This window comes from Paramisgurnus dabryanus, chromosome 8, assembly GCF_030506205.2.
Source record: "Paramisgurnus dabryanus chromosome 8, PD_genome_1.1, whole genome shotgun sequence".
Lineage (NCBI taxonomy): Eukaryota > Metazoa > Chordata > Actinopteri > Cypriniformes > Cobitidae > Paramisgurnus > Paramisgurnus dabryanus.
Window position 1 is genome coordinate 39,621,659 of NC_133344.1, and position 27,982 is coordinate 39,649,640.

At 38.1% G+C, this 27,982-nt stretch overlaps 1 protein-coding gene across 1 annotated transcript; it reads left to right on the forward strand.

Moving 5' to 3' along the window:
* Positions 1-27,738, forward strand: tgfb1a (transforming growth factor, beta 1a). The gene is made up of 7 exons (XM_065281777.1): positions 1-1,555; positions 14,292-14,555; positions 14,997-15,080; positions 15,175-15,322; positions 15,410-15,560; positions 25,909-26,019; positions 27,412-27,738. Exons 1-7 carry the CDS (start codon positions 1,231-1,233, stop codon positions 27,457-27,459), a joined length of 1,131 nt encoding a protein of 376 aa, XP_065137849.1. The 5' UTR covers positions 1-1,230; the 3' UTR covers positions 27,460-27,738.
* The last annotated feature ends 244 nt before the right edge of the window (positions 27,739-27,982 follow it).

Consider the following 27,982-nt stretch of genomic DNA (forward strand, 5'->3'; position numbering starts at 1 on the left):
GGGCGGAGAGCTTTCGGCTCCAATAGTGAAACAACGGGAGCCCGGAAAGAGGGTGAACATGAGCAGGAGAGAGAGAAGTTATTGGAACGTTAAGCTCTCTCACAAATCATTTTGTCACTCTGACAAGCGAAGGAGAGAGAGAGAGGACTAATAAAAGAGAGGCACAAGAGAGGAAGGAGGTGTGAGGGATTTTGTTCTTTAGGACTCAAGGCATGAAAGTGGACGGACAGAACTGAAGAGAAGCAAGAAGAGTGAAGGGAAGAGGACATTTGCACCTCATTTACTCTTGGTGTTACTGCGGTTCACTCGTTTACAGCCCAGGCACTTTTGGACGGTTCATTTCTTTCATCCTTTCGCTTTGCTCCATCTGTCACTCGAAACTTGTGGGTTGAAGGTCGTGGTTCGTTTGTTTGCCCGACACATTACATCATTGGGGCTCGGGTGTTTTCCAAGATCTATTTCTGTTTCAATTTCCGTCGATGGCCATGTGAATAGATCTATCCACAAAACCGGCTACTTACTAAAGGCTTTGCTACATAAAGTTATACTTAACTTTGATGGTAATTTGTATTTTTATTAATAGTGTTAGTAGAAAAAAACTTCAACTGAGAGACTCATTCAGCTTTTCAAGCAGACACAGCCCTTGTCTCATTGCAAATACACTTTGGATCAGAGAGACAGAGACACATGTGGAAGGCTCTGTGTCAAAAACCATTGAAGCCGGCTGTGAGCAGAGAGGAAGATTATAGAGGAAACACGTTTACAAGCGTATCATTGTGTCTGGACATCAGTGTGAGTGTGTTTTCACAGCAGGACTGAAGGCTTGTTCAAGACTGGGGGAAAGAAAAACAAAAAGTCAGTCCAGACACGTGGGCAAGAACAAGCTTTCTTCTGTGTGTGTCTGCCAGCAATGAACCAGCAGTTAAAAAGCTATCCATGTGTTTTGTAAGTTTACGTATTGCATGTGCATGCCAGGTATCCAGGTATAGCGTATAGTGTTGCATGCTCCGTGTGGATGCAGATCTGAGAGGTGGTACAGGCAACTTGGGATCTCCCTAAACACACTGAATTCATTAATAAAGGTGCTTTCCAAAAGCATCATCAGGCAGCATACATCATTCACCTGTAACACTACCGTTATTGTTTGATCAGAGCACATCACGTCAACCACGGCTCTAAGAACTCTGCCTTAAATCGATTTGAAGAGAACTCGGACTCACACTTGGCACCATGAGGTTGTTTTGCTTGGCGCTGACAGCCCTCTACATGGTGGCTGGCACAGAGAGCATGTCAACCTGCAGGACTCTAGACCTGGATCTGGTAAAGAAGAAACGGATAGAAGCCATCCGAGGTTTGATCCTCAGCAAACTGCGCATGGACAAAGAACCAAAGTCCGACGACGAGGAGGAAGGTCAGAGGATCCCAGACTACCTGCTCTCGCTCTACAACAGCACGGTTGAACTCAACGAAGAAATGAAGACGAAGCCCGTCCCCGTGCAGGCTGAAGATGAGGACTACTTCGGCAAGGAGGTTCACAAGTTCATCATGCGGCAAGGTAAGAGCTTTCCCATTGATATGATCTGATGCTGACCTACACCACTTGAATTTGTGATGTAAGATTAGTTAATAGTGTGAGCATATGGAAAATGCAGATGATTATGAACATATCAGTCTTTCATAATCAATAAACAATGTTTTTATATAAAATAAAACATTAATTTAGTTATTCACTTAAAATTCTACATCACACATATTCAGAACAACACAATGAATGCACTTATAGTGGTCAATTTAATTGGCATACCCAGCCAGCAATAGCTCTCCTTTCACTTCTGGGTTAACTATAGACACAATATAGTCCGATTATGAGTAACCCACTTGCTGGGTTTGGTTACATGCGGTTTTTGCCAAAATTACTTGTGAGATGACTTAAAAATTCCATCATAAATGCAAATCAAGAAGGTGTTTGGTTACATTTATTGATTTATTTCATATAGTTTTGGGCTAAGGTTAGACATTATTACATTTTCACCCACCAGCCCAAATTTCAGCCCAAATCTTGTTTTAATCTAAATGTCTGTGATATGTTTGAATAGCTGTTTAAATGCACAATTGCTTACTGGGTATCATGTAAAACGATATTCCTTTTAATTGTATGCAGTGGTCAATTGCAGCATTTGTCTGTCAAATATGTTGTTATAATCATAACTAATATGATTTCTTACATAGCTGGGCTTGGTTCATGTAGTTTGTGTCACAAAGAAAAAATAAATGTCAAAATGAGCTTAAACATCCATTCATTTATTTATTAAGGGGATAATTCACCCAAAAATAAAAATTCTGTCATCATTTGATTACCAAATACACTGTCAGAAAAAAGGTACAAAACTGTACCTTCTCTGTCACAGGGCTGATACCCTGAAGTGTTAATTTTTGTACCTTTATGGGTATACACAGGGTTCATTTTGCTGGGGGGGTGGCAGGGATTATCCCCATCTCTGGTCTTTATATACCTGCCTCTGATGAATTATTTTTATCTCTGGTGGGTACAAAATGAATCCCCCCATGATTAATCACACGGCCATATAAACTGCCTAAAATAAAGATCATTTAATATAAGTAAAAACGCCACGCAATAGTGCAAACAACAGTAAAATCAGGAATGGAGTATTACTGTCAGGGTTTCAGCTGAGACAACACGGATAGGTTATGTCATGATCCTTTTTTAATCCATGCCGGGATTTTCCAAATGTCCCCAAGCACCGATAGTCTATTTCAGCGTGAACACTGCTTAATAATAAATGAAAAGGATTCTTCTAAGCAGCATATCATCGTATTTTACAGGACTGTCATAAAACAAACCAAAGAAATATTACCATTGAGAATGAGACCGCAAAAACTACCATTGTTAGAATCTAGGGGAACACCCAGGATACAGGAAAAGCAAAAAAGAGATCAAAAGTCTGTCATCAAAGAGACTATTTTCTTAGTTTGACGTCTTGTCTAAGTATGAAAATATATTAAGGTGGTCCTTTTAATGGGTCAAATTTTTTCACCTCTCACCCCCTAAATGTGTTGGGATATCCTTAAAAACACACTGTGCAAAATTTTTAATTGTTCCTACAATATCTAGAGGTTGCTCAAAGCCTTTGAATATTTCCGAAATCACATATTTTTGCAAAAACTGTACCACTTAAAAACGCACAACACACATAAAACTTGCTTCTTTGAGGGTAACTTTGTTTCAGTTATTTCAGTCTCTTCTGATCCGAGTAACCATATAGCGGACTTGCTTTGTGTTGCTTCAACCATTGTCTAAGTGTATATTGTCTATTGTGCTTCAATCACATTGAAGCTTTCTTGCTTTGAAAGACACATCACAACTAAAACAAGAGTTTTTAATTGCATGGAGCGTGCTCAAATAAGTCCATTGCTGCCATAAGTATATATTATTAAACAATTATACATGCTAGCACAAAGTATCACATAATACGCAAATGTGTTAAACTTCAAAGGTCTTGTGCAACCTCTAAATATTAATTAAAAGTGAAAAAAATTGCCCATTTTTTTATTCATGGAGTGAGAGCATGAACTTTTAAAAGTTGAAAAATAAGGACCACGTTAATATATATGGTGGTGGTGATAGTGCAGTGGATAAGACACACACTTTGGTGTGAGAGACCCGGGTTCGAATCCACTGTGACACACCATTGTGTCCCTGAGCAAGACACTTAACCCCTAGTTGCTCCAGAGGCGTGTGACCTCTGACATATATAGCAATTGTAAGTCGCTTTGAATAAAACCGTCAGCTAAATGAATAAGTAAGTAAATATATCCTATTTATTGTTATAGAGCATTACATTTTTTTCAATTAAATATTATGATTATAAACAAGTGTTTTTGCATGTCTGGTGCAAAGCATCAAGAAGGATTGCATTCTGGCATATACAAGTTAGGTTCCGTAATTGCTTTATTACATTTCTGTCATGGAGACCAGCTAGTCAGTCGGAGCTGTGCTGTAAAATCAAACTTCTTCAACCTCAAGAAGTGCTCTAATGACAGACGTTAAAGCTCTCGGCATTCCTTGTTTAATTGTCTGACTTTCACGCCTCACAGACCAGAGCAAATTTGAAAAACATCCCCCCTTCTGATTTGTACTTTTTTCTGACAGTGTAGATCTGGGGAACTATTAACTTCCATTGTATTTTTTCCTACTATGGAATTCAGTGGTGCCCCAGATCTGCTTTTTGCAAACATTTATCAAAATATCTTAATTTGTGTTCAGCAGAACAAAGTAATTTATACAGGTTTGAAACAACATGAGTGTGAGTAAAAGAAAACAGAATTTAAATTTTTGGGTGCACTATCCCTTTAAGTAGCTGTGCATGGTAATGCAAAGTCAGCAAGGGTGTATTTTAAAAAAGCAGGGTTAACTTACCATCCATGAAACCCTGAACTTTTGTTGATTAACCCAATACCTGCTTACCCTGATCATGTCAGTTCCAAAACACCTGATAAGAGTTAGTTCAATCAACCTCCTACTGGTAACCAAGAGTTAATGCGCACACACGGGGAATTCATAAAGACATTTATAATTTCAAACATACCCAGGAATGTCACATACAGTTACCAGCTTTCTGGAATACCCCTCATGTCATTATTGCAAAGAAACCCCAGACTGACCAGCCTATGGGACATTTGTTTTTAATCGTGCAAACAGTTGTTTCCTTCAAGTATCAAACTTCCTCCTTTATCTTTGTGGAAAGCAAACCGTCATGCAGTTTTGCGACGTCAATTATGTTTAACTATTCAATTACACCCGCACGCAGTGAATCATTCCGACCTGTCTCTCTTTGTCTCGCACGTGTTCCCCTCATGCCCTCTCTAATATTTCAGTACCCCCTCACACAGCATTTCACTTTCCATCTGTTTAGATGCCGTGCGTTGCCCTTCGAGTATCTGTGGCATTTTAATAGTCTTGTTGTTTATGCTGTTGCCTTGTTTGGGTAGATTGTTAAACTCAGATGTTTGGTGTCCACATCCAAAGCTGCTCAACATATTCTTTCTGTTTGTTTGATCATCCTGACATCTGTCTGATCAAAGTTTTCGCACCTTGCAGACCGTTTTTTAATGATCAGCCACACCTGGTGCTTAATAACTTCTCGTCCGATGATCGCCACCCACCTGCTTTCATCTCGTACCGTCCCCACCCTATTTTACAGTATCGTCTTTTCCTCTTTCAGTCTTTTAACCACTTCAAAGACTCTGAAGCATAAACATCAGTCCTGTGATCAAATTCACATGCTGTGAACAAGACCTCTGGTTGTCACCCTTTGAGCAAGTCCCATCTCCTCAATGATAGAGATACAAACAAAGAGAAATAGGGGTGATGAGGGTAGACTAGCGGGATTCACTGTCCTTTTTTTCCTTTTTGTCTTTTGTGTATTCCTCTGGGATTGGGGGTTTTCCTGTAACTCGATCTCTCTCTATTATGCATTTCTTTGTTTCTGCTTTTTCTGTCCTCGGCAGATCCATCTAACGGCCGCATGTTCCTGAGGTGTGACTAAGATTTTCAAGAAAACAATTAGCAAGCTAGAACTCCCACTTTGTTTTTGTGCTCCATAATGGTTAAGGTGGAGCAAACGGTAATAATTCATTAAGTCTTGATGCAATCGCAAGGCCTCCCACTCTCTGTATTTACAACTTTTGCAATTGCTTTTGCAATCATGACACAATAATTTATTAATGTGCAGTGCATGAAGCAATGCTAAGCCTGGAGCCAAAAGCAAAACATGCAAAAACTTTGGTTTTTGCTTTAATGCTCTGGTGGGTTGCTGGAGTTTGAGACTTCAATCTGAAATTCATTCTGTGGTTTAAAAGAAACTATAAGTATTTGCACTGGGCTACAGCTGTCTATATTGTACACACTTGGCTTTATTAAACAACACAAATGATTTTGAATAGTAAAACATGCTATTGTTTAATATGTCCCTTTGTTAACCAGCACACATTTTGTATCTCCTCCAGATTACCGTCAATCATACTGCATTGCCTTAGGGATCACTGTTTGGCAGTTTGCCATATCATTTTCAATTATTTATTTTAGTTAGAAGTCAACTATCCCACGTGAAGATGTTTTTTTATTACACTGAGCAAGTTTCCCCCAGAGGTCCTGTTTTCGAGTAAAATGTTTTTCTTGGCAGATCTTATGAGAAACACTTCCTGCATGCCTACAGTTTTTTTTATTCGCTTTGGTACTATTTTCACAAGTATGTGGTAAAATTTCACAACTGTTAGTACAAAACTCAAGGCAGATCATCAAATAGTCAGTTTTTTCAAACATTTAATCACATGTTCAATTGACTTAGTACAACACACAAAATTATACATTCACTTTTTCACCACACTTAATCATTGTGTCATCAAAGAAATACCTTTCATATGAAGTAATTGTCTTTCACAATGCAATGCTCACAATACTTTTGATATGCTTCTCATCTCATTTGCGTAAATACATTTGACCAGCACTAAATCCAACTGATCTTAATGGTTAATCACTGAACCATTTGGTAAACCTATATATTTTCATTTTAGCAATATACAGTATATGGATTTTGAGAACTACAGAAATAAAACCTCTGTTTGTACGAACATATAAATTATGTGTAACCACACATGATAAAATACTCTTTATTGCAAATTGATTTTACATAGTGGTAACCAAAATTTGTCATTACAGTCCTGTAGAAACAGTTTACTGTAAAAGTGGGGGTGAAACACTGGCCATTTATTTCAACATGGAGCAGGACAGACAGCAAGGAATAAGAAGATCTTGTGGACAAGGGATCCGTCAAAGAGGTGGGCATGGGCACCCACAGAGAGGTCAAAGAGGTGGACGAAAATTTACTGCCAAATGCTCAAGACAGGCTTGATCCAAATTACTGTAATGTAATGTGTGCACTAAATTTTATGTTTTCATCCAGTTACATTATAGAAAGTATAGCTATGTTACAATTATATCTGAAAAATAAAAACTACTGTAATTTGCTCAAATGATTGTAGAGGATGTCTTCATTGATCCTTCACTTGATTACACATAGGATGGATATTTTGGAAATTATAGATTATGTAAGTAATGTAAGTGTATTGCCTAATGTGAAACTGTGTAATATGTATTTTTTTAGTACTGTAGCATATTAATTTCAGCACTTTTAAGGCTGATTTGAAACATGTATCTTGCATTGTTTGCTGTTGGATGAACTGATTGTTAAAAGTACTAAACTGAAAGAAGATCATACCGTTGTGTTTCGGTGATTAAACCAAATGTTCTCATTACATATTACAATAATCTTGCATTTGAAACAATGATTATGTGGACTGAAAACATGTGCAACTTACTGAAAGCATTACATCCAGTTTTGAAAGAATGACTAGCTGCGTTACAAGTGTGATCAGTTTGGATTTTTGTACTAAGAGTTTTGAAAATGTACACCTTACTTGTGAAAATAGTACCAAAGCGAATAAAAAAAACTGTAATGTCAAAAGATGAAATTGCCATTATGTAACACTTCCATACACTTATCTCGTGATATAACTTTAGCAATAAATGTGTGTGTGTGTGTGTGTGTGTGTGTGTGTGTGTGTGTGTGTGTGTGTGTGTGTGTGTGTGTGTGTGTGTGTGTGTGTGTGTGTGTGTGTGTGTGTGTGTGTGTGTGTGTGTGTGTGTGTGTGTGTGTGTGTGTGTGTGTGTGTGTGTGTGTGTTGAAATATGTTTTTGTGCACAGCTGGGTATCTTCAGATTTAAAAGTTTTTGATGTTATGTAGTGTTGGGTAGTATTTGGCTAAAATAAATGACTATAAACTTACTTACATGCCAGCACTTCACTGACATAAAAAATATGAATTATATGTAAAAGTTTAATTGTCTAATATAATGTTTTGAAGTATATTAGAAGACCTTGCTTAATTACCTTTAATGTTGTTTACTATGATTTTAGTAGCTGTTTTGTTGAAGAAGAAGATTGGTTGTCTTTATTTAAATTTTTGAGTAGATTCCCCTTTTTATAGTTAAGGCTCACTTGACTAAAATATTTTCAATTATCTTAAATCTCCTTGATCTGAAGATTTAATTATGTGGATAAACAACCTATTCTCACGAAATGCATATAAATAGCAATTTTGCATGCATATAATACGCCAATTCTTCCTGTTCACTTGATACAGCGTATCTTTTTATGTAATTTTATCTGTTGGTTTCTCAAATTTTTCAGTTCATTTATATGCAAATGGAGAATGGGTTGGGAAAAACACAAAGTGTGCCCACTTATTAATTTATATATTTTTTGCAAAACAAAAATGTATTTAGATTTTAAAATGTATTTAAAAGTTTTATACAATGAACCAAATAATGAAGAAAAAGCACCAAACAAAGATCCAAGATTAGATGGGAACTCCTTTGATAGTTTACTGTAATAGCGTCCACGGGGGAAACCTCAAGAAACTTCATTATTCTGCAAATTCTTGGCAAAGGGTAAACATTCCGAAGATGCTAAAATATAACACGTACTTTGAAGTTTTTAGTGTAATTCTAATAAAGTTTCTTCAAATAACTTTAATAAGTATGTCTTTCTATGATCTGTTCATTTTTAGCAGTAAATCAGTTATGTTATGATAAAATGCAATATAATAGTGTGCACTTGCTGACACTTCACTTTTAAATTAGTGCCCTACAGGCACCCCCTGATTTTCCATGTCAGTCTGAAGACTCGTAAATCAGTTTTATGCTGCATATGTGTCACTTTACATTTCATGCCATTACACGTTAAAGATTGTGCTTACTGCGTCGTTCATCTGCCGGGAAAGTACGTCAGGGTTTATGTGTGTGGATCAGCGTAGGTAGTTTTAGAAAGACTGGATCTAAGAGGAGAGATAGATCAGTAAAGAAGGGGTGAAGCATGTGTTTGAGAGGCAGATATTTAAGCCTGCTGGAATCTGGTTGCACCCATCACTAATGATAGGCTGTCTCGGTGCCTGTTAGGACAGCTGTCCTGAGCTTACCTGAGCGTCAACCTGTGTAAACACATACATACACAAATCCATCTCCACCCTTGTCTTATTCACCATACACCATAAACAAAGAGCAGCACATTTTGTCCTTGACATCCTTCATTTCTGACCACATTTGTTGATACATTGGACATAACAGAAGAGTTTTCCATACTAGACAACATGGGCTATCCTCTTTGTAGTGGGGCTGAAGGATTCATTACAATTTTTTGAGACCTATATTTCCTTTCACTGTTCTGTCAAATATTTATCTTACCAATTTAGTATGCTTTATTGAATATCATTGACAATAGGTTCACACTATAAAGGCCATCACATTTGCTTTTAGTTTAGTCTACTATTTCCTTATTGTTTGTCTTAGATTAGATGCTACATTCAATCTGAGGTGAATAATTCATTCAATAAATAATTGTACCTTTAAATAATAAATCAATATGTAACAACATCAATGCATATAAACAAAAACATCTAAATTCCAATATCATCTATTGTATCTGATTAATCTCACAAAAACATATCTATGTTTCATTTCAAATTGTAGTGTGAATACAATATGTCAATATTTTTTTTATTCTAATCCCATCGTGGGTGCTGGCAGGTCTTGGACAATAACTTTGGTTTTGTGACAGAGTAAGTTATTGTTAGTGGAATAGACCACTGTGAATCTTCCTCCCACATTCTCTACTATTCTTCAACATCCTTTGATGGCTCACAACCATGTCAACATCGACGGTCACAAAGCTATGGTTTGACCCAGAAAGTCCCCTTTTTTAACAAACAAGGTCTGGCTTTAAATGTCAGCACACAAGGATTTGTTTTACTATCATATGCATAGGACTTTTGTGGACTGATGTGGTTGGTTTCATGTAGAACAACCGGTATATTGCTGAAATAAAACTAGCCTTGTCTCAATGTTAATACATAGTATTAATACGTAACTTTTAAAAACACAAAACATATTAGCTGCTGAAGCGTACAATGTAGACGTATTTGCAACATTTAATCGTAGCATTATTAAGTTTTTACAGCTACAAAACGTAAAACATTTTTCATACCATAAAGATTGCTGTTTAATTTCCCACCCAAACCTTACCCTAAACCCAAACCTATTTTATGCAAAATTTGTAATGTATTCTTTTTATATTATGCAACGTAACAGACAGAAATGTGTAAGCCGCTAATACAATCCTACCCCTAAATCTACCCAGACAGTTGTTGCATAGGAGAAAGCGGGTTATTGCGTGTCATGGCAAACAAATTAAATATTACAAAATGGTTAAATGATTACAGAAATGTTATTTGTTTTAAGGTTTTAAAGTGTAATCTTGGTTAATATTGTGTAATTCTCAGAGTCATAAACATTTAATTAAGAAACGCCAATGCCTACTATTTTAATAATTATGAATAGGAATACTTACAAATCTGTACACTGTAATTATGCAGCTGGTTGCCAGTAACTTACTGTAGAAGGTGAAGACTGAAAATGTTTCATGTTCATTTAACTTTAAACAAACTGTTGCAAGTAAATAACATCAATGTAAAATCTACAGTAAGTTACTGGCAGCTAGTTGCCAGTAATACCCAGTAATACTGTAATTTCTACAGAAATTTTTTACAGTGTACGTCTGTAAAGCTGTTAATACATAAATAATTAACAAATCCTGCAACACATTGATATTATACGATTTAGTGTGTCTAAAAACGTAAATAAATGTATGTGTGGTACAACCACACTTCTCATAAAATTACACAATTCTCATGAGATCCCGTTGGATAAAACATAAAATTTGTTTGTAGTCTTAATACTAGTAAACTTACATGTTAAGCTTAGTAGTCTTTGTTATATGAAAGTGTTTAGAGTACAGTCGAAACAGTCATGTGTCAGTGGGTCCCACTCGGGTGTGCCTCATAAGCCTTAAAAAGTGAAGCCTCTGGCTCTTTGATCGCCCCCTGGTGGCTGGCTGCAGTACAAGTCATAAACCCCGCCCTCTCCATTCAAACGAATGGGACTCTGCTCTAAATAAACAAAATATTTACACTTTCAATAAAACTTTCCGAAAGATGGTTTTGGTCCTTTTAAGTAGTTGTTATCACGCTGATATATGTTCAATTATTCTGGTAAGTTTCATTTTAGCTTGTAATTTGATGCTATAGAAACGGGGTGTGTCATTATGATTGGCGTGGTTGAATTGGTCGCATGAGCGTTTGGGCGGAAGTTTGATACCGCGACTCCACCTCTGGCTCCACGGACGATTCCTTCTGCACATGCCTTGGCTCCAAACTGACGTTTTTACGTAACATAGGGGCGACCGTGATCGGACATTTTTGGCTTCAATTCATTACAATGGTGGGAGGCGACGTCGCGTCGTCCATCTTTTTTTACAGTCTATGGTCCCACTAGTTAAACAATATCAAAAGTGTTTCAAAATTAGAATTAGGCTCTTACAAATGTTAAGCAGTCTGTGGTCTGTAGATAAAATGTAAATCTTTAAAAATGTCAAACCCATTCTTTGTTTAGCTCTCAGTTCTTTTCCTTTTTCTTTGACACTTCCTCTCACTTCTTTTCCTCACCCCTCTTCCTCTCACTCTACTACCTCTTTTTTGGCCTAATTCCCCAAACCAATTATTCAGTTCTCAAAACAAAAACACATATCTCACAACTCATTTTAAACACAACCCACTTTCTTGCTTTCTCACAAGGTTCAAAAGGCTCAATGCCTTTTGCAAACTCTATACAAAAATGCCTTTAATTTGCACAACTTTAACCATGTTCTCGTTCCGAAAACACAAACACACAATATAATTGGCTCAAGCCACCACAAGCTGAACACTATCGACACACAATTATGCACGTGTTAACACTACATAGCAATATTGATGACACGTCCATTAGATTCTCAAGTAAAAGAAGGGTAAATATTTGCTTTGGAAAATGGACCCTAACAATGGTTAAAGAGCAAAAGATGTGGGAGACAGAGAGGAAGAGACCAATGATGAAATACAAACAACACTAGTTCATCATCTTCTTGTGTATGGGATGACCATGATGTGAAGCTGGTCAATGAGTTCAGACAAATGTGAAACGTTTCACAGTTGCATCATTCAAATGTTTAGATAAGAATACAGTTATATCTGAAATAAGCCAAAGACACTGCAGTGATTGACAGGTTTTTATAATACAGTAGTACTTCGATATAGAGTTGAAATTTAGATGGGGGAACCTTCATTCTTCTTTCTATGTAGATTCATGACGTGTCAAGCAAAACAACAAACATTTATCAACTTTTTATTATAGTAGTCCAGTGATTTTTATCATTTTACAGTAAATAGTTATTGAACACTTCATTGCTCTTCTATGTACAGTACTCTACCATATTTTGTAGACCCTTACAGTAAACTCAATATGCTGTAACCCTTTAAAGTCATAACTTTGAAATAGACTTTTTGCAGTGCTGCTGTAGTTGTTTTAATACATGCTGTATTTTTGGCAGAACTGAGAGCTGACTGCCTATAGAGATAGACAACATAATTTGTCAATGCTAATACGGTAATGCAATTACATATGTAAAACCATATAGTGCTATGTAGAACAATACGTTCTACATAGCACCATATGGTTGTTAAACAAACACAATTCAAATCATATTAAAAATGATTTGAATTGTGTTTGTTTAACAACTGCAAAGCAGATAATGTGCTAGCAGTTTTACAAGCTTTGTCTAAAGATTAATTACATTAGTGAATGATTTCATATCATTTATATAAATTATTTGATATAGTAGTTTTACATTTGTCTGGTATCTCTAGAGTTTGATGTGTATATGCGTAAACATTTAATGGTTGTGTGTACACAATATATTTATTTATACAACAGTTCTTTCTGGTTCTAGAATCTGATTGGCTAAGAGGTCTTCCCAGGCGTGCGATATTGTACTGATAACATAACAGTAACCGCTTTACCGTTTGTGTCATTCCGCCACCTACTGGTCATTTAGGATTAGTGAGTTGGGCTTCTTAAACGCGCGAGTCATTCGCTCATCTCTGACTGGAAAAGCTGCACGCACACTCTGACACACACAGACGCGCTGTTTTAAACTGTGAATCCCAATCAGAAGTGATTATCCTGTTGAAGATCAGTGCTCTTGGATGTAAACTTAAGTGCAAAAATATTGAGCTATATCACACTCCTGCTCAAGCGATATTGCTTAAATATACACGATAATTAGGGAAATTAAAGAAAGGTTTACTTTTAGATGTGTGCAATTTTGCATGTTGTGTGCATGTTTTTGTGGTATTGTGTCGTTGACGCTGCTTTTGGAGATTGACTGTCCTGCAGAGTTTAGCTCCAAACAAACACACCTGAAGCGGTAACCAAGATTTTCAGGATCACTCAAAAATTAAAGGCAGGTGAATAGTGAAAGTGTTGGAACTAAACTTTGCAGGACAGTGGGTCCTGAAGGGCGGGTGTCCTGCAGAGTTTGGCCCCAAACTTGCCTCAGCACACCTGCCTAGAAGTGTCATGTTTAGTAAAACCTTATTAGCTGCTTTAGGCGCGTTTGATTACGACTGGAAGGGGGTCATATTATGTGACTTTTTTAAGATATAAGGGGGCTTGCAGACCAAAACTTTTACGTCCGCGGCCGGCGCATGTTTTCAATTGTTTCCAATGGTAGCTCTGGCAGAAAGCTGCCGCTCAGCTCTGGCAGAAAGCTGGCATTCGGCTTGTCCAGGCATTTTCAGCCGCGTTTTAAAGTTTTGGTGTGCACAATCCCTAAGTCTTCTGTATCCCCAGAGTACACATGTGAAGTTTTAGCTGAAAATACCAAATATAATTTATTATAACATGTGAAAATTGCCACTTTGTAGGTGTGAGCACTTTGTTGAGGTGTGAGTTTTTGGGTGTGTCCTTTTAGATGCAAATAAGCTGATGAAATGCAAACACTGATCGCCATAATTGTGGTTTGTTGAAATTGAAGCTGTTCTGTGCTCTCTCTCTCTCTCTCTCTCTCTCTCTCTCTCTCTCTCTCTCTCTCTCTCTTAAACTTGCCCACAAGTAAAACCATATATGAGTACATGTTTTATTGTCTTAAATCAAACTCTTTCAGTATCATTCAAAAACGTAATGCCACTAAGCTGAGAAATTTTGGCAGTGGTGTATTCATCTGAAAATAATACTCTTTGTTGTCTAAACTATACAATATTTGACCAAGAGGTTCTCTTTTTAGCCCCGAATGGCACAAAGCATCAGATGCTTTTTAACGTGTCAGAGATGCGTCAGGGTATCCCAGACCACCGGCTGCTCTCTCAGGCTGAATTACGGCTTCGAATCAAGAATCCTACCATGGACCAGGAGCAAAGACTGGAACTGTATCGTGGAGTGGGTGATCAGGGCCGATATCTGGGCACTCGATTCGTCTCAAAGGACTCGGCCAATAGCTGGCTCTCATTCGATGTAAAGCAGACAATCACAGAATGGCTCCAGAGTTCAGGTGAGGTCCTGCATCATGTGGCATGTTGAATAAAGGTATCCATTCGCTATTAGATTGAGTAAAACTTTACATTGAGGAATCCAAGCTGAATCTGGTGATCAGTATTTGTTGTGATAGATTAAAATTTACATGCAAAATATTCAACTCTGATGTCCCACTCATGGACACCACCCAGATCCTTCTAGCATTGTTTTAGATGAATTTTGGACAAGAAAGCTATATTATATTTTTCATTAAAAGTTGTTTGAGGAAATAATAGTCTGAACACATTTGCACACAGTTGCTACAAGTATACAGATAAGAGCAAATGCAATGGGTTTTTTTACAGAAACAAAGTAACCATCATATGAAAAATGTTACATATTTTATATTTTGAAGATTTAGTTTTTACTGCTGGAATCCTCAGAAATTTAAATTAATGTGTTTGCTTGTGCTGAACAGAAGAGGAACAGAGTTTGGAGTTAAGATTATACTGTGGATGTAAGGCAGAAAAAGACCAGCAGAAGTTCCTTTTTACCATATCAGGTATGATTATCTCAAGTCCTGAAAATGGCCTCTTAGAAATCTATCTGATGTAAACGTTGATGTAATCCTTATCTGTTTGTGTGTCTTTTGTTAGGACTTGACAAACAGAGAGGTGACACAGGTCCTCTGGCAGAAATGATGGTGAAACCATACATCTTAGCTTTGTCTTTGCCGTCTAATGGCAGCTCTCTTGCATCCGCTCGTAGGAAACGAGCCGTCGGCGCAGATGAAACCTGTGATGAGTGAGTCTTACTTATTTGCAGTCTTTAAAATCTGTTGAATTCACACGATAAACAAACTCAATACCATTTCCCAATACCCCCTGGCAGAAAATCTGAGACTTGCTGTATGCGAAAGCTTTACATTCACTTTCGCAATGATCTGGGTTGGAAATGGATTCACAAACCCGAGGGTTACCTCGCAAACTACTGCATGGGTTCCTGCACCTACATCTGGAACGCTGAGAACAAATATTCACAGGTAGGGTGTTTGTTGTCAGTTTATGCGCTTTTGAAAATCCTGTCATCACCCTCATGACTGTTTAAACCCGCATGATTTTCTTTTTCATCTGTGGATCACACGAGGAGGAGAAATTTTGATGCAATGCAAGTGAATGGTTGCTGAGGCTGTAAGTCGCTAACATACTGTCTTAGATCTCTTTATGCATTTTACGGAAGAAAGAAAGTCATATAGGTTTAAAATAAAATGAGAGTGAGTTAATGGGGGTGTGTAATGAAGTACCAGCTGCCCCGACCAAATTATTTAATGACCCGAAGTTTTTAATGTCAAATTGTATAGATTGGGCAATGCGGTAATGAGGTTCAATATGTGGCATCAATTTACCTAAAGCCGAGGAATGGCAGACTCTGGTGACGTCACTTAAGCTACTTCCTTGACGTGACAGCCCCATAGGATACATTTTCATTCATTCCTGACCCATCAGGCTGCTGCAGCAACTATGCTCATATATCACAACAAAGCACAACACTTAGATAATCTATTAAAGAAATTTGACAAATTGACATGCATGACAAATTTGTCAAAAGGTTATAATGTTTGCCGAGAGTAACAACACCAGACAAAAGCACAATCACCAAAGTACTGTAATGCTGCGTTTATACCAACCGAGGTAAAGGCGGCAAGCGCGAGTGATTTCAATGTCAAGTCAATGTGAAGACGCGTTGACGCGCATCTGAAGGTCCCGCGGCGCGGATGAGGCCATCCTGCAAACAGACAACCGCATAGCACTTGCCCCTCCCACAAGAAGTGGATTTTGCCTCTGACGCGGGTCAAATGCTTGCTTTTTCCGCGCGTCTACTTCGCTCTTGACATGCGAATGCATTCAAACTTTTTAAGCGGCAAACTAGGCGCGATAGACGCGATCTTGATGCCTGAAACGCGGTTGGTTGTAAACGCAGCATAAAGTGTGAGTTCTGAAGAGTCCAAAGATAAATCACACTGCTTTGTTCATAACACAGCAAATTAGATATTATAAAACAACTTAAGATTATAAAGCACCACATTGTACCTTACGATGACCTTGCCGGGTGAAAGCTCGTCCTCAACTTAAAAATTGATAGATTTTGTGTGTGTGAAGTTTTTAAAACTGCATGCGATACGCAGCTCTTACAATACTGTATATTTTAGCACTTCGAGTATTTTTTTAAAATCTTTTTCTTTAAAAGTGCTTTATAAATAATATGTATTATTATTATTATTATTATTATATTTACTGTATAACCATCTTACTGTTGTATTTGAGTAAATAATGAGGTAAGTCTAAGAAAGAATTATGGGCTATATTGGGGATGTTTTACTATAAATATAGTAATTTCATATTAACCTATGTTGTGTTATTAGGTTATGTAATAGTGAATTCCATCTTTTCTGCTATATATTTTAAAGATTAGCATTTTCTTTAAGTTACCATTGTAGAGATAGTAGTACTTTTCATGTGAGTTAAATACTACTGAAGAGACATCTAAGATTTGTGTAAGGCAGCCAGACATTGGTGGGCGGGAGCTAATATAAATGTGAACAAGGGACGCTATGGGTGTAAAGGGACACTCTGTTTTTATGGTTGGCTGGACATTTTGGGGGGGAGCAGAGGGAAAATCTGGGCCCTGTATACCTTGCCTTGTTTAAATTGCTAACTCACAATATTTGAAACAATGGCTCTCTCTACACAAACAACATGCAAAATGTAATAATGGTTGCATAATTAAACATCTTAATTAGACAACTTCTAAAAATTTTAGTTTTTGCATAGTAACTGTACACACACCATTAAATAACTAAACATATACACACCAAACTACACACAAATACATGACAAATGTAAAACTACATGTAGGCCTACTAATGTGACTTAATGTGAATTTTCACCGTGCAGTGGAGCACACAGGGGGTTGTCATAGCACTCAGATGTTGATGTACTATATGTGCACAAATCTGGCCAGTTCAGGGAAATGAAACACATATTTGTTTTCCTGCATGGATTGTTTCTATACACTGGTTCCCATCAGAAATTAGGTTAGGTCACAACATCAACCTAAGAGGGTAATGACAGATTTCATTAACTTGGAATGTTGCACCTGGGGCTGTGATTGTTATTTCATTTCTGATGTATGAGCTCATTCACAATAAATGGGTGGTGTCCACAGGGACATTAAGGAGAGTTCTTACAGTAAGGAAAGTGAGAAGTTGACAATGTAGGGAAAACAACATTTGAATGACTAGTTACCCCAAGGGTTGAAACATCATAATTTATCATAAACTGATATGTAACAGGGATAATTTTCTGTGCTATTGTCTTGCTTTTTAACTTCATTTGATTGGCTTTAAAAATATAACCTGTCATCTACTAGAAAGAAAAAAACTATACTTGTGTTGCATGAATGTCTTGAGGTGTGAGGAGCTCAATGAATCAATGAATTTCTCAGCACGACACTTCACCGTTATATATATATCTGATGGACAAAACAAATGAAACTTGAGAATACAGTTTCCCTTTAGGACCAGTTTCAGTTCTTCTAAGAATGCTGCCTCCATCACGCACTAAAAAGATTAAATGAGGTTAAATGTATTCTTGCTTTCTCATACATTTATTTTTTGTTACGAAAACCCACAGGAAAACTATTAAATTACATCGTTTGTGAGTCTGTCATAGTTTGCTATAAGATAAACCAGCCTGCTCTCACTGTTAATACTTGTATAAGTAAATAATTAACATATTAAAGGGTCATGAATAATAATGTTGAGCTCTGCCCTGATTGGCTATTTCTCAGAGCAGCTCCTTCAGTAGCTCTGTGTGTGTAAACAGATCTTATGTTTCAGTCTCTATCAGACGAAGATACAGAATTTGAGGAATAATCAATTGTTAAGAGATTGTTAATGGACGTTTCTGAGTGGTATGTTTGTGTTTATTTTTTCAGTACCTGCAAAACGTAACTGTAATGTCAATAATAGAACTTCAGCCTAAATGCTAGCATATAGCATTAACTAGCATATAACGCTAACTCAATAGTCACAACTTTGTTTTTAGCAGCCTAACAACATTGTACATTTAAAGTTTCATTTAATGTTGGGGTGTACATCTCGACTGTTATGTTACTGTTGGTGTTATGTTGAGATTGGCCTATTTTCCAGCGGCCTTTTGTTTCCATGAAGGAGTAAACAATCGTGTTTGACTCACAATATGTCATTACATGTACAAAACTCTTTTTATTAATCTATGCCTAGATAAAAACAGTTTTACATTCTACGCCACCTTTAAATGTACAGGTGGTACAACCACACTTAACTTAAAAATGCACACGTATATTCATAAGATCACTTTGGATGAACAACTTAGCATGAAACAACACAGGTGTACATAAAGGAACTAGGGGCTCTTTCTTACACCTGGCGCAATGCAGCGCAATGCACGACGCAAGTGTTTTTCGCTAGTTTCCACCCTAATTTTCACGTTTAGCGCCGTGTTGTTTAAATAGCAAATGCATTTGCGCCCCCTTTTGTGGCCATGGGCGTTCTGATCTAAAAACGAGGTGTGTTCAGGCGCATTGTTGGCGCGTTGCTATTTTGAGGCAACTAAAATAGACTACGCCATTGACCAACAAAAACCTGGTCTAAAGTCTAAAGTCAATGGTGCAATATGTTTTATGTTATTTAAAGAGCGCATTAGTAAAATGCGCCTATAAACGGGAGGACAACGTAGGTTTGCTTATCACAAAGTACATGAATGCGCAGCAGCACAAAAATGCTTTTAAATATGAAAGTTTAAAGGATTGAATGTAAAAGATTATTATTGAGTCTCTTGGACATAAATGAGGAGTAATTATGAGACGGCAAAGAGCTGCTTCACCTGCAGCCTGGTAAGTAAATAAATGCTTTGCTTTAAACAAATGCATCTGTTTTTAAATGTTTTTTTAATGCTACCTCACGGATTTATTGTATATGATGACTCTGTAACTGTGGATATGGTGAGATGAGAAACATTTTAAAGTAATGCTTAAAAAAACTCTTTGCTAAAAAAAACGCTGTCCAAAGTGCTGAAACGCGCATAGAGCCGTTTGTAAATTCTTTATCTCCTGTTTGTTACAAATAAAGTATTTTTAGAGTACAAACCTTATCTTACATACTTGTAAATTATGTTTTGATGATATTGGATAGCCATAAATTTAAAGCAATTAAAAGCCTGCTTTTTTACTTCCATGACTAAAAGAAAACGGGTTTTAAAAGTTTTTAATAAAAAAATAACAATTTCAATACAAGTGAAAAACAACACAATTATTTAACATTAATCTTAAACTGGGGATCTTCTTCCTCCGCTTAGTTTTTCAGTTTACAAAGTCCGTCATCTAAATAGGGATAAGACATAGCGCCAGCGCAACTTGCCTTTAAATGGGATGAGAGCTGTGACTCTCATTGGTTTACTGCACGTTACGCCCAAAATACTCCCATTACAATAGGACCAACCCTTTTCGACCATGCGCTCGGCGCACAAACCATTTTTCCCGTCGTTAAATTAGCAAAAGTGGATTCGGACACGCCCATTTAGACGTTGCACTGTGCGCTTTAGACAATGCGCTTAGATCGTTAAAATAGGGCCCTTCATGTCCATCCATCCATTCTCCAAGCACTTATGCAGAGGCAACAGGCCGATAAGGGCAGCTCACATGTCCTCTTCTCTTGCCTATCATTCTGTCTAAGGTATTCTCATGAAATATAATTCATCCTGTGTGTCCCGGCTCTGCCTTGCTATCTCTTCCTGGTTGGACATGTCAGGAAAACCCTCCATCCTGACCAGATGACCAAACCACAATAACTGCTTCTTTTTGATTCAGTGGTGCAACAGTTCTACTCCGATTGCCTACTACATTTCCAAACTTCACTCTCTCTCTCTCAGGGTCAGCTCACCCAACAGAGAAAACTTATTTTAGCCATTTGTATATGCAATCATGTTCTTTCTCTCACTACATGAAGGTCATGACTACATGGAAACATGGATCAACTGGTAAATTAATAGCCTTTATGTCCGTTTTAGCTCATTTTTTACCACAGCAGTCTGGTACAGCCACCACATTACTGCTGCTACTGCCCCAATCCGCCTTGGCCCATGACTGCACCCAGAAATCTGGTTGGGCAGCACTTTTTTTGGTACTATAATTTTTTTATATCTGTAGCCTACTTGCAATGAGTGTAGTCTGGCAGTGCAGCAATGTTAAATGTGTGTGTCCTTAACTTTTAAGTGAGCCAAATCTGTTTAAACATGCATGACATTTCCATCAATAATTTATAAAAAAAAACAGATCCGGTAGAACAGTTCTGGGCCTCGATTCTGATTGGTTCAGCCATGTTTGAAGCCGTTGTAAATGACTTTACAAACACACACCTGTGCTGTGACCGCATTACTGCGCCTCTGACAGATATCACTAACAGATCTATGGAAAGACTGATATTGTTTATGTCGGCTTTTTAGGAATGAATGGCTTATTTGAATAGCCTACTAATAAGTTCCTGTTGATACTTTTCTAACAGTGCTTATCTATTTGGGTGTATTTATGATGTTCATGTCTGATGTATCCCCTGTACACTTGAAAAACAGATTATGAACATATGAAGCCTACATTACACTCCTAACCAACATTGAACAGTAAAACATGATAGCATGTTTTTACGTTACTTTAACCCTTGTTCATTTCAGTTTTTCAAGTTACAGCAACTCATTATTAGTAAATAGCTAAAATAGTAGGTTAAAATAATGGTTGCACCTTATTTTGTAGTATATACACTTACCCAACAAATTACTGGTAATTACATGTACTTAATATGGGATAGTTTTGGTGTAAGCAATATGGATAGTACCAGTTATTAATACAGTTACCGAGAAAGAACATATAGTAATACATACTGTATGTGGACACCGCCTAATGTGGGAGATCTTGGGTCTAGTGTTTGTAAGTCCTCCAAAAATACTTGAATGCCAGTGAAACTATGACCTCACAAAAAACTTACATGACCTCTCAAATGTCCAGTCATATATGAAGGTGGAGCAATCAGCAAATGGGAACCACATTTCACAGAGGTGTGATCACAATGTGATTTCATAAGAAAATGTGTGTTTTTTTTTATGTAAAGTGTGGTTGTACATTTATTTACGTCTTCATACACACTGAAATGTATAATCACGACGTGTTGACAGGACTAATACGTTCATTATTATTGTATTACAGCTTTACAGACGTACAGAATTTTTATTATTCCTATTCATAAAAATAAAATCGCTGGCAGTGTTTCTTATTCGTATTAATGACATGTTTTCAGTCGTATTTTCTGATTTATTTATATATACAAGACAGTTTATGCATTTACCCTATGAAATGTTTATGACTTTCAAAGAATTACACAATATTAAACAAGACTTTAAAAGATTAAATGAATAACATTTCTGTAATCATTTAACCATTTTGTAATATTTAGTTTGTTTGGCATGACACACAAAATGTCCCAGTTTTCATCAGCGACCATAAACGTCAAATCTCACATTAGTTATGAATTCAAATGTAAATATTGCACCTCAAGAAGCTATATGACAGATTGCTTTACAGCAGTGATATTAAAAGCTCATTGGGTCTTGCGTGCTACATCACAGATTTGTGACATTTCTGTCTTTCAGTCTATGTACTTTTGAAATTAGAAACGGGCGCCTTGACAGAGAAAAGCCGGATTAACTTTCTTGTACATTAATAACTTCTGTACTTCATTTACTTCAAATAGGACCACAGCTACTACACATCCTCATTTTAAATACTTTTGGTCCTGCTTTTGAAATTTTGCAATAAATAAGTTTTTGTGATAACACTTTCTAACAGGACATGGTGATTAATAAACTGTTTAGGTAGCTCGAAGGGATTTCTAGGCAAGAACACAAGCGCAGACACGGATAGAAAAACACTAAACACTAAATAAACAAGAAAATAAGAAACAAAAACCCATGATGGGGCAAACAACAAGAACAAGACTTTAATACAAAACACTTACTGGACTACACTAAACACTAAACTTTGACACTTAACAGACACTAAACTAGACTAGAATAGGCATAAATAGGTCACAATACTCACAGTAAGAAGACAAATGCACGAACAAAGAACAAAGGACAAGGACATTAAATAGGAGAACTAATGAGGGGAACAGGAGAAAATAATAACATGAAAGCGATCGTGTAAAAAGTGACGACACACTGGAAAAACATGGTCTAAAATAAACAATACTAAGACCAAGCATCTCCCACACAAACCATTCTTCTGTCAGAATCCTGCTGAAACAGACTAGAATAAAACAAGACAAGAAACAGGAAGGATCCTGACAGTTCCCCCCCTCAAAGGACGCCACTTGGCGGCCCTCAAGGGGAGACACAAGACAAGGCAGACTAAACACTAGGCAAAAACCAAGAGAACATTACAAAAATTAACAAAGGCAAACAAGCAATAATTACAAAAGGATTAGGGTGAGTTAATAAAAATAACAAACAAAGGATGGGTGGTGGAGGGGGGTGGAGAAATAAAAAAGTACATAGGGGGTGGTCCAGGTTGGGTGTAACTGGGTGAGGTTTGAAGGAGAGGCAGGTCCAGATGGGGCAAACTGAGGCAGGGATAACAGGGGGCACAAAGGGGGGCAAGGCAGGGTTCCAGGGCCTGAAAGGGGCAGACAAAGGAGACTGTGGGGGTAAGCCAGAAATCAAAGGGTTGGGGAAGAGTTCAGGGAAGACATGGAGACAGAGGTAGGGGACCAGGCATACGAGCAGGGTGATGGTGCATGGCAGGTAGCAGCTGAGGAAACCGGCGAGACGGGGGACGCTGAAGCTGGCAGCGGAGATGAAACAGGAACAGACAAGACAGGGACCAAGGCTTGGGGGTGCTGCACACGGCAGTGGAGCCGAAACAGGGGACGCTGCAACTGGCTTCAGAGGCGAAACAGAAACAAAGACAGTGGAGGCTACAGATGGCTGGAGAGCCAAGAAGGGGTGCGGTCGACTGCATGGGCTCTATCGACTGTGCATGCTGCGCTGGCCACGTCAACTGTGCTTGAGGCCAAGGCTCCAAGACAGGGAAGGCTGCAACCGGCTGTGAAGCTGAAGACCCTTTCTTCCTCTTCTTTTTCTATGGCTAGTGTGCAGAGAGTGTGGGAGAAGAGAGAGTCACTGTGATGGGCATGGCAGGCTCAGAGAAGGACCCCTTGGATGCCGACTCTCACGATATCCTCGGCTAGCGCTTCCCCTGCAGGCTGACGAACTGAGACAAGTCTTCAGGGGCTGAAACGGAGAGCTCCGAGCCCTTTTGCGTTGTCACTCTGACGATGAGTCCCTCCGGTATGGAAGGCAGTAGGCTGACCCTCCCTAGTGGGGGGACCTCCTCTCATCCTGGGACCGTTGCCGTTGAGCAGGGTGGTCCACCATCTACCAATAGGGCAGGGAAACCAGGCTCTACTGCTCCGGAACCGGCAGAGGATTGTTGAGGCCGGGTATTCGCTAGCCAGGAAGTCAGGATAGCATCCCTTGCTCTTCTCAACAGCTGAGGCGTAATCATGGAGGGAGAGTTATCCCTGAGGTGGAAATTGCCTGTTGCCCGCAAGGGTCTGGGAGGTAATGGACCTCCATCATTCGGGATCCTGTGCACGTCGCATGATGGGACTATCTGCTGGGTTCTATATGGAAAAAGCGGTCTAAAATAAACAATACTAAGACCATGAATCTCCCACAACAAACATTGTACTGTCAGAATCCTGCTGAAACAGACTAGAATAAAACAAGACAAGATACAGGCAGGATCCCGACAGTAGCACTGTACAGTATTAATGGCTTAAAATACCTTTTAAATGCTATATTGTTACTATTGACAATAAACTTTTTGGTATAAAAAGGGTTTGGGTTTAGGGCAGGGGTGTCCAAAGTCGGTCCTGGAGGGCCTGTGTCCTGCAGAGTTTAGCTAAAACTTCCCTCAACACACCTGCCTCAAAGTATCTAGTCTGCCTAGTAAGACCTTGATTAGCTGGATCAGGTGTGCTTGATTAGGGTTGGAATAAAACTCTGCAGAGACACCAGCCCTCCAGGAACAGGAGTGGACACCCCTGGTTTAGGGTAAGGTTTTTTGGTAGGGTGCATACTTTAGACCAATCTCAAATCTACCTTTTCTTTCTAAAATATTAGAAAAAGTAGTGGCAAGCCAGCTACGCACATTCATAGCGAATAATAATACATATGAAAAGTTCCAATCAGGATTCAGGCCCCACCATAGCACAGAGACAGCGCTGCTTAGAGTTACAAATGACCTCCTATTGACATCCGATCGTGGTGAAATCTCAATCCTTATATTATTAGACCTTAGTGCAGCCTTTGACACAGTAGATCACAGAATCTTACTCAATAGACTAGAAAACTATGTTGGTATCAGTGGTCAGGCGCTAGCCTGGTTTAGATCGTATCTAACCAATTGATATTACTTTGTTTATGTAAATGAGGAAGAGTCCTATCACTCCCCCGTTAAATACGGCGTACCTCAGGGATCAGTTCTAGGCCCTATCCTATTCTTGTTATATATGTTACCTCTAGGAGACATTATCAGGAAACATAACATAAGTTCTCACTGCTATGCGGAAGATACCCAGCTTTACATCTCGTCACATCCTAGCGAAACCCACCAGTTTGCTAAGCTATCAGACTGCATTAGTGATATAAGGGACTGGATTGCACATAACTTTCTTATGTTAAACTCCAGTAAGACTGAGATACTTATTATTGAACCAAATCGCTCCAAACATAATATGTCAGATTACAAGTTGCCCATAGATGGCTGCACCGTGGTGCCATCTTCCACGGTTAAGAATTTAGGTGTAATGTTCGACAGCAACCTATCTTTCGATAGTCATATCTCCAACGTCTGCTGCACAGCATTGTTCCATCTTAGAAATATCTAAAAAATACGCCATATGCTGTCTGGATCAGATGCAGAGAAGCTTATCCACGCTTTGATGACCTCTAGAATAGACTATTGTAACTCGTTACTCGGGGGATGCCATGCAAATCAGGTAAACAAACTACAGCTGGTTCAAAACGCCGCCGCAAGAGTGCTTACTCGATCTAAAAAGTATGACCACATCAAGCCATCTGTTTGCTGCTTGTCATGTACAAAATGTCCTAACTGTATATATTCGTTATTTTTGTCCGGGGTTAGTATTGCAGGGTTACACTTCCAGTGTGAGCTGATGAATAGTTAAGCATTTTTCTCATATTCAGACATTTCTCTTTTTGTGTTTATGTGTTTAATAGGTACTAGCTTTGTACAAACATCATAACCCTGGAGCATCTGCTCAGCCTTGCTGTGTACCTGCAGTCATGGACTCTCTGCCAATTATTTATTATAAGGGAAGACAACCTAAGGTAAATTACTTCATCTCATTTGCCTTTCAGCTTCATGAATTCAGGTACTTTCCATTGACAGGTGATACGGTGGATTTAGCTCATCCTGCCACACTGGTTTTTACGCTCTTATATATATTCAACAATTCAAATCATACAGCAAGCTCACATGTTTTACTGACTATTTGGGGCTGTTTATATCTGGTAATAAGATGCGTTTTCTTCAATCACATCACAAGTGGACGAGAGAGACACACGAGCAGGAAAAATGATGGGTTTAAATTGAAGCAAACTAATATTAGGTCAGAGTCCGCTGCTTGTGTTGTTAAACATGCTGCACAGTGTTTTGTACATGTATATGTTAGAGCTTTCTCTAATATTTCAGATCAATTGATGAAGTAAGATCGCGCAACTTTCACACACTCACAAAATAAAAACAAAAATGAAAGAGGCAGAGAGCAGTAAAAATGAAAATCAATGAAAGCCTAAAAATCACACTGAACACTGTTTTTCGCGCTAGAAGTCATGTCCAATGGAAAAACATTGTGCTCGATACCTCATATTAGATCTATAAGTGGAGAATAGGCGGTCTCTTGTGGCTGCTCGAACACATTCGACCACATGAGCGTCTACACCACAAAAGCAATCCGGTCGAATGCATTTTTGAGTACCTCTAAATGTGGTCGATAGTGGACAAGCTCAAAACATTTTACACCCCGTACACACTTGTATTTTCAGCATTGTCCACTTGAGATCCAGATGACCAGAACACATATTAATACCAGGTGTCAACAGCCTCTTTGTTAAAGGGGACAGCTATAATTTGGTCCCCAGCGCTTTTATCAACCTAGAAAATGTAAAAGAAAACTTAGTTTTGGTAAACCATTCTCTGCAAGCATGTGAAAATATAGGCCATTGAAGTTTGGCTCCCCTTGTGATGTCAGAAGAGGATCTTATTTTAATAATACCGCCCCTTAATCTGCACTATCTAACCACGGCACTGCCATTTAGTGCAGAGAGAGAGAAAATAATTGACAGCACAGTTGAGTTTCAATTTCAGCAAACCACCTTTATGTTCAGTGTATGCATTTCATCAGCTCATTTGCATTTAAGGGGATACACCCTAAAAAAAAAATTGCTCACACCTACAAAGTGGCAATTTTAACATGCTATAATAAATTATCTGTGGAGTATTTTGAGCTAAAACTTTTTTATTATTAGATTTATTTTACATCTTGAAATGTCCCCTTTAAAAAGGGAAAATATTTAATTGTTTAGAAGTTCCTGGCCCAATTCTTCTCCTGTGATTTGTTTGCCCTACAGTAACATTAAATGATAAAATGAATTGATAGAGTAATGTAGACATGTGTGAGCAATGTGAATGACTCATTTTGTCTTGTCTCTTGGTTACAGGTGGAGCAGTTGTCCAACATGGTGGTGAGGAGTTGCAAGTGCAGTTAAAGTTGATCAGCAAGTCTTCCAGAGCTTTCTATCTGACTCTATCTGAATGATAAGCAAGCAAACGGACATAGCCACACATGGAGAGGTGGACTTTAAAGATGGGAAAATTAAAGAAGTGTCAAAAACGAAAAAAGCAGTGAGGATAAAGTTCGGCTTAAATGGAAATCCCAAACTTTTTTCTCAGCTGTGGACCTCTGTAGTGAAACAAGAACCCACACACAGACATGAAGCATTTCATCAAACAAGCTTAATATTATACCAAATATATGCTTTGTTATATTTTCAAATGTTTACTCTATTTACATGTTTCATATCCATTAATTTATTGTGCTGGTTAAGTTTATATTTGGATGTACTACATTGGCAGCATTGGAGGGAGCACTGCATGCCAAATTTACAATGAAGATTTCTTATGGTGCTGACGGAAGAAATCATTTCACCAGTATAAAGTGTTGATAAAACACTCACGAGATATGTGCAAACGTTGATTTGCAAGGTCTCGTATATGTGGCTATAAACAGCC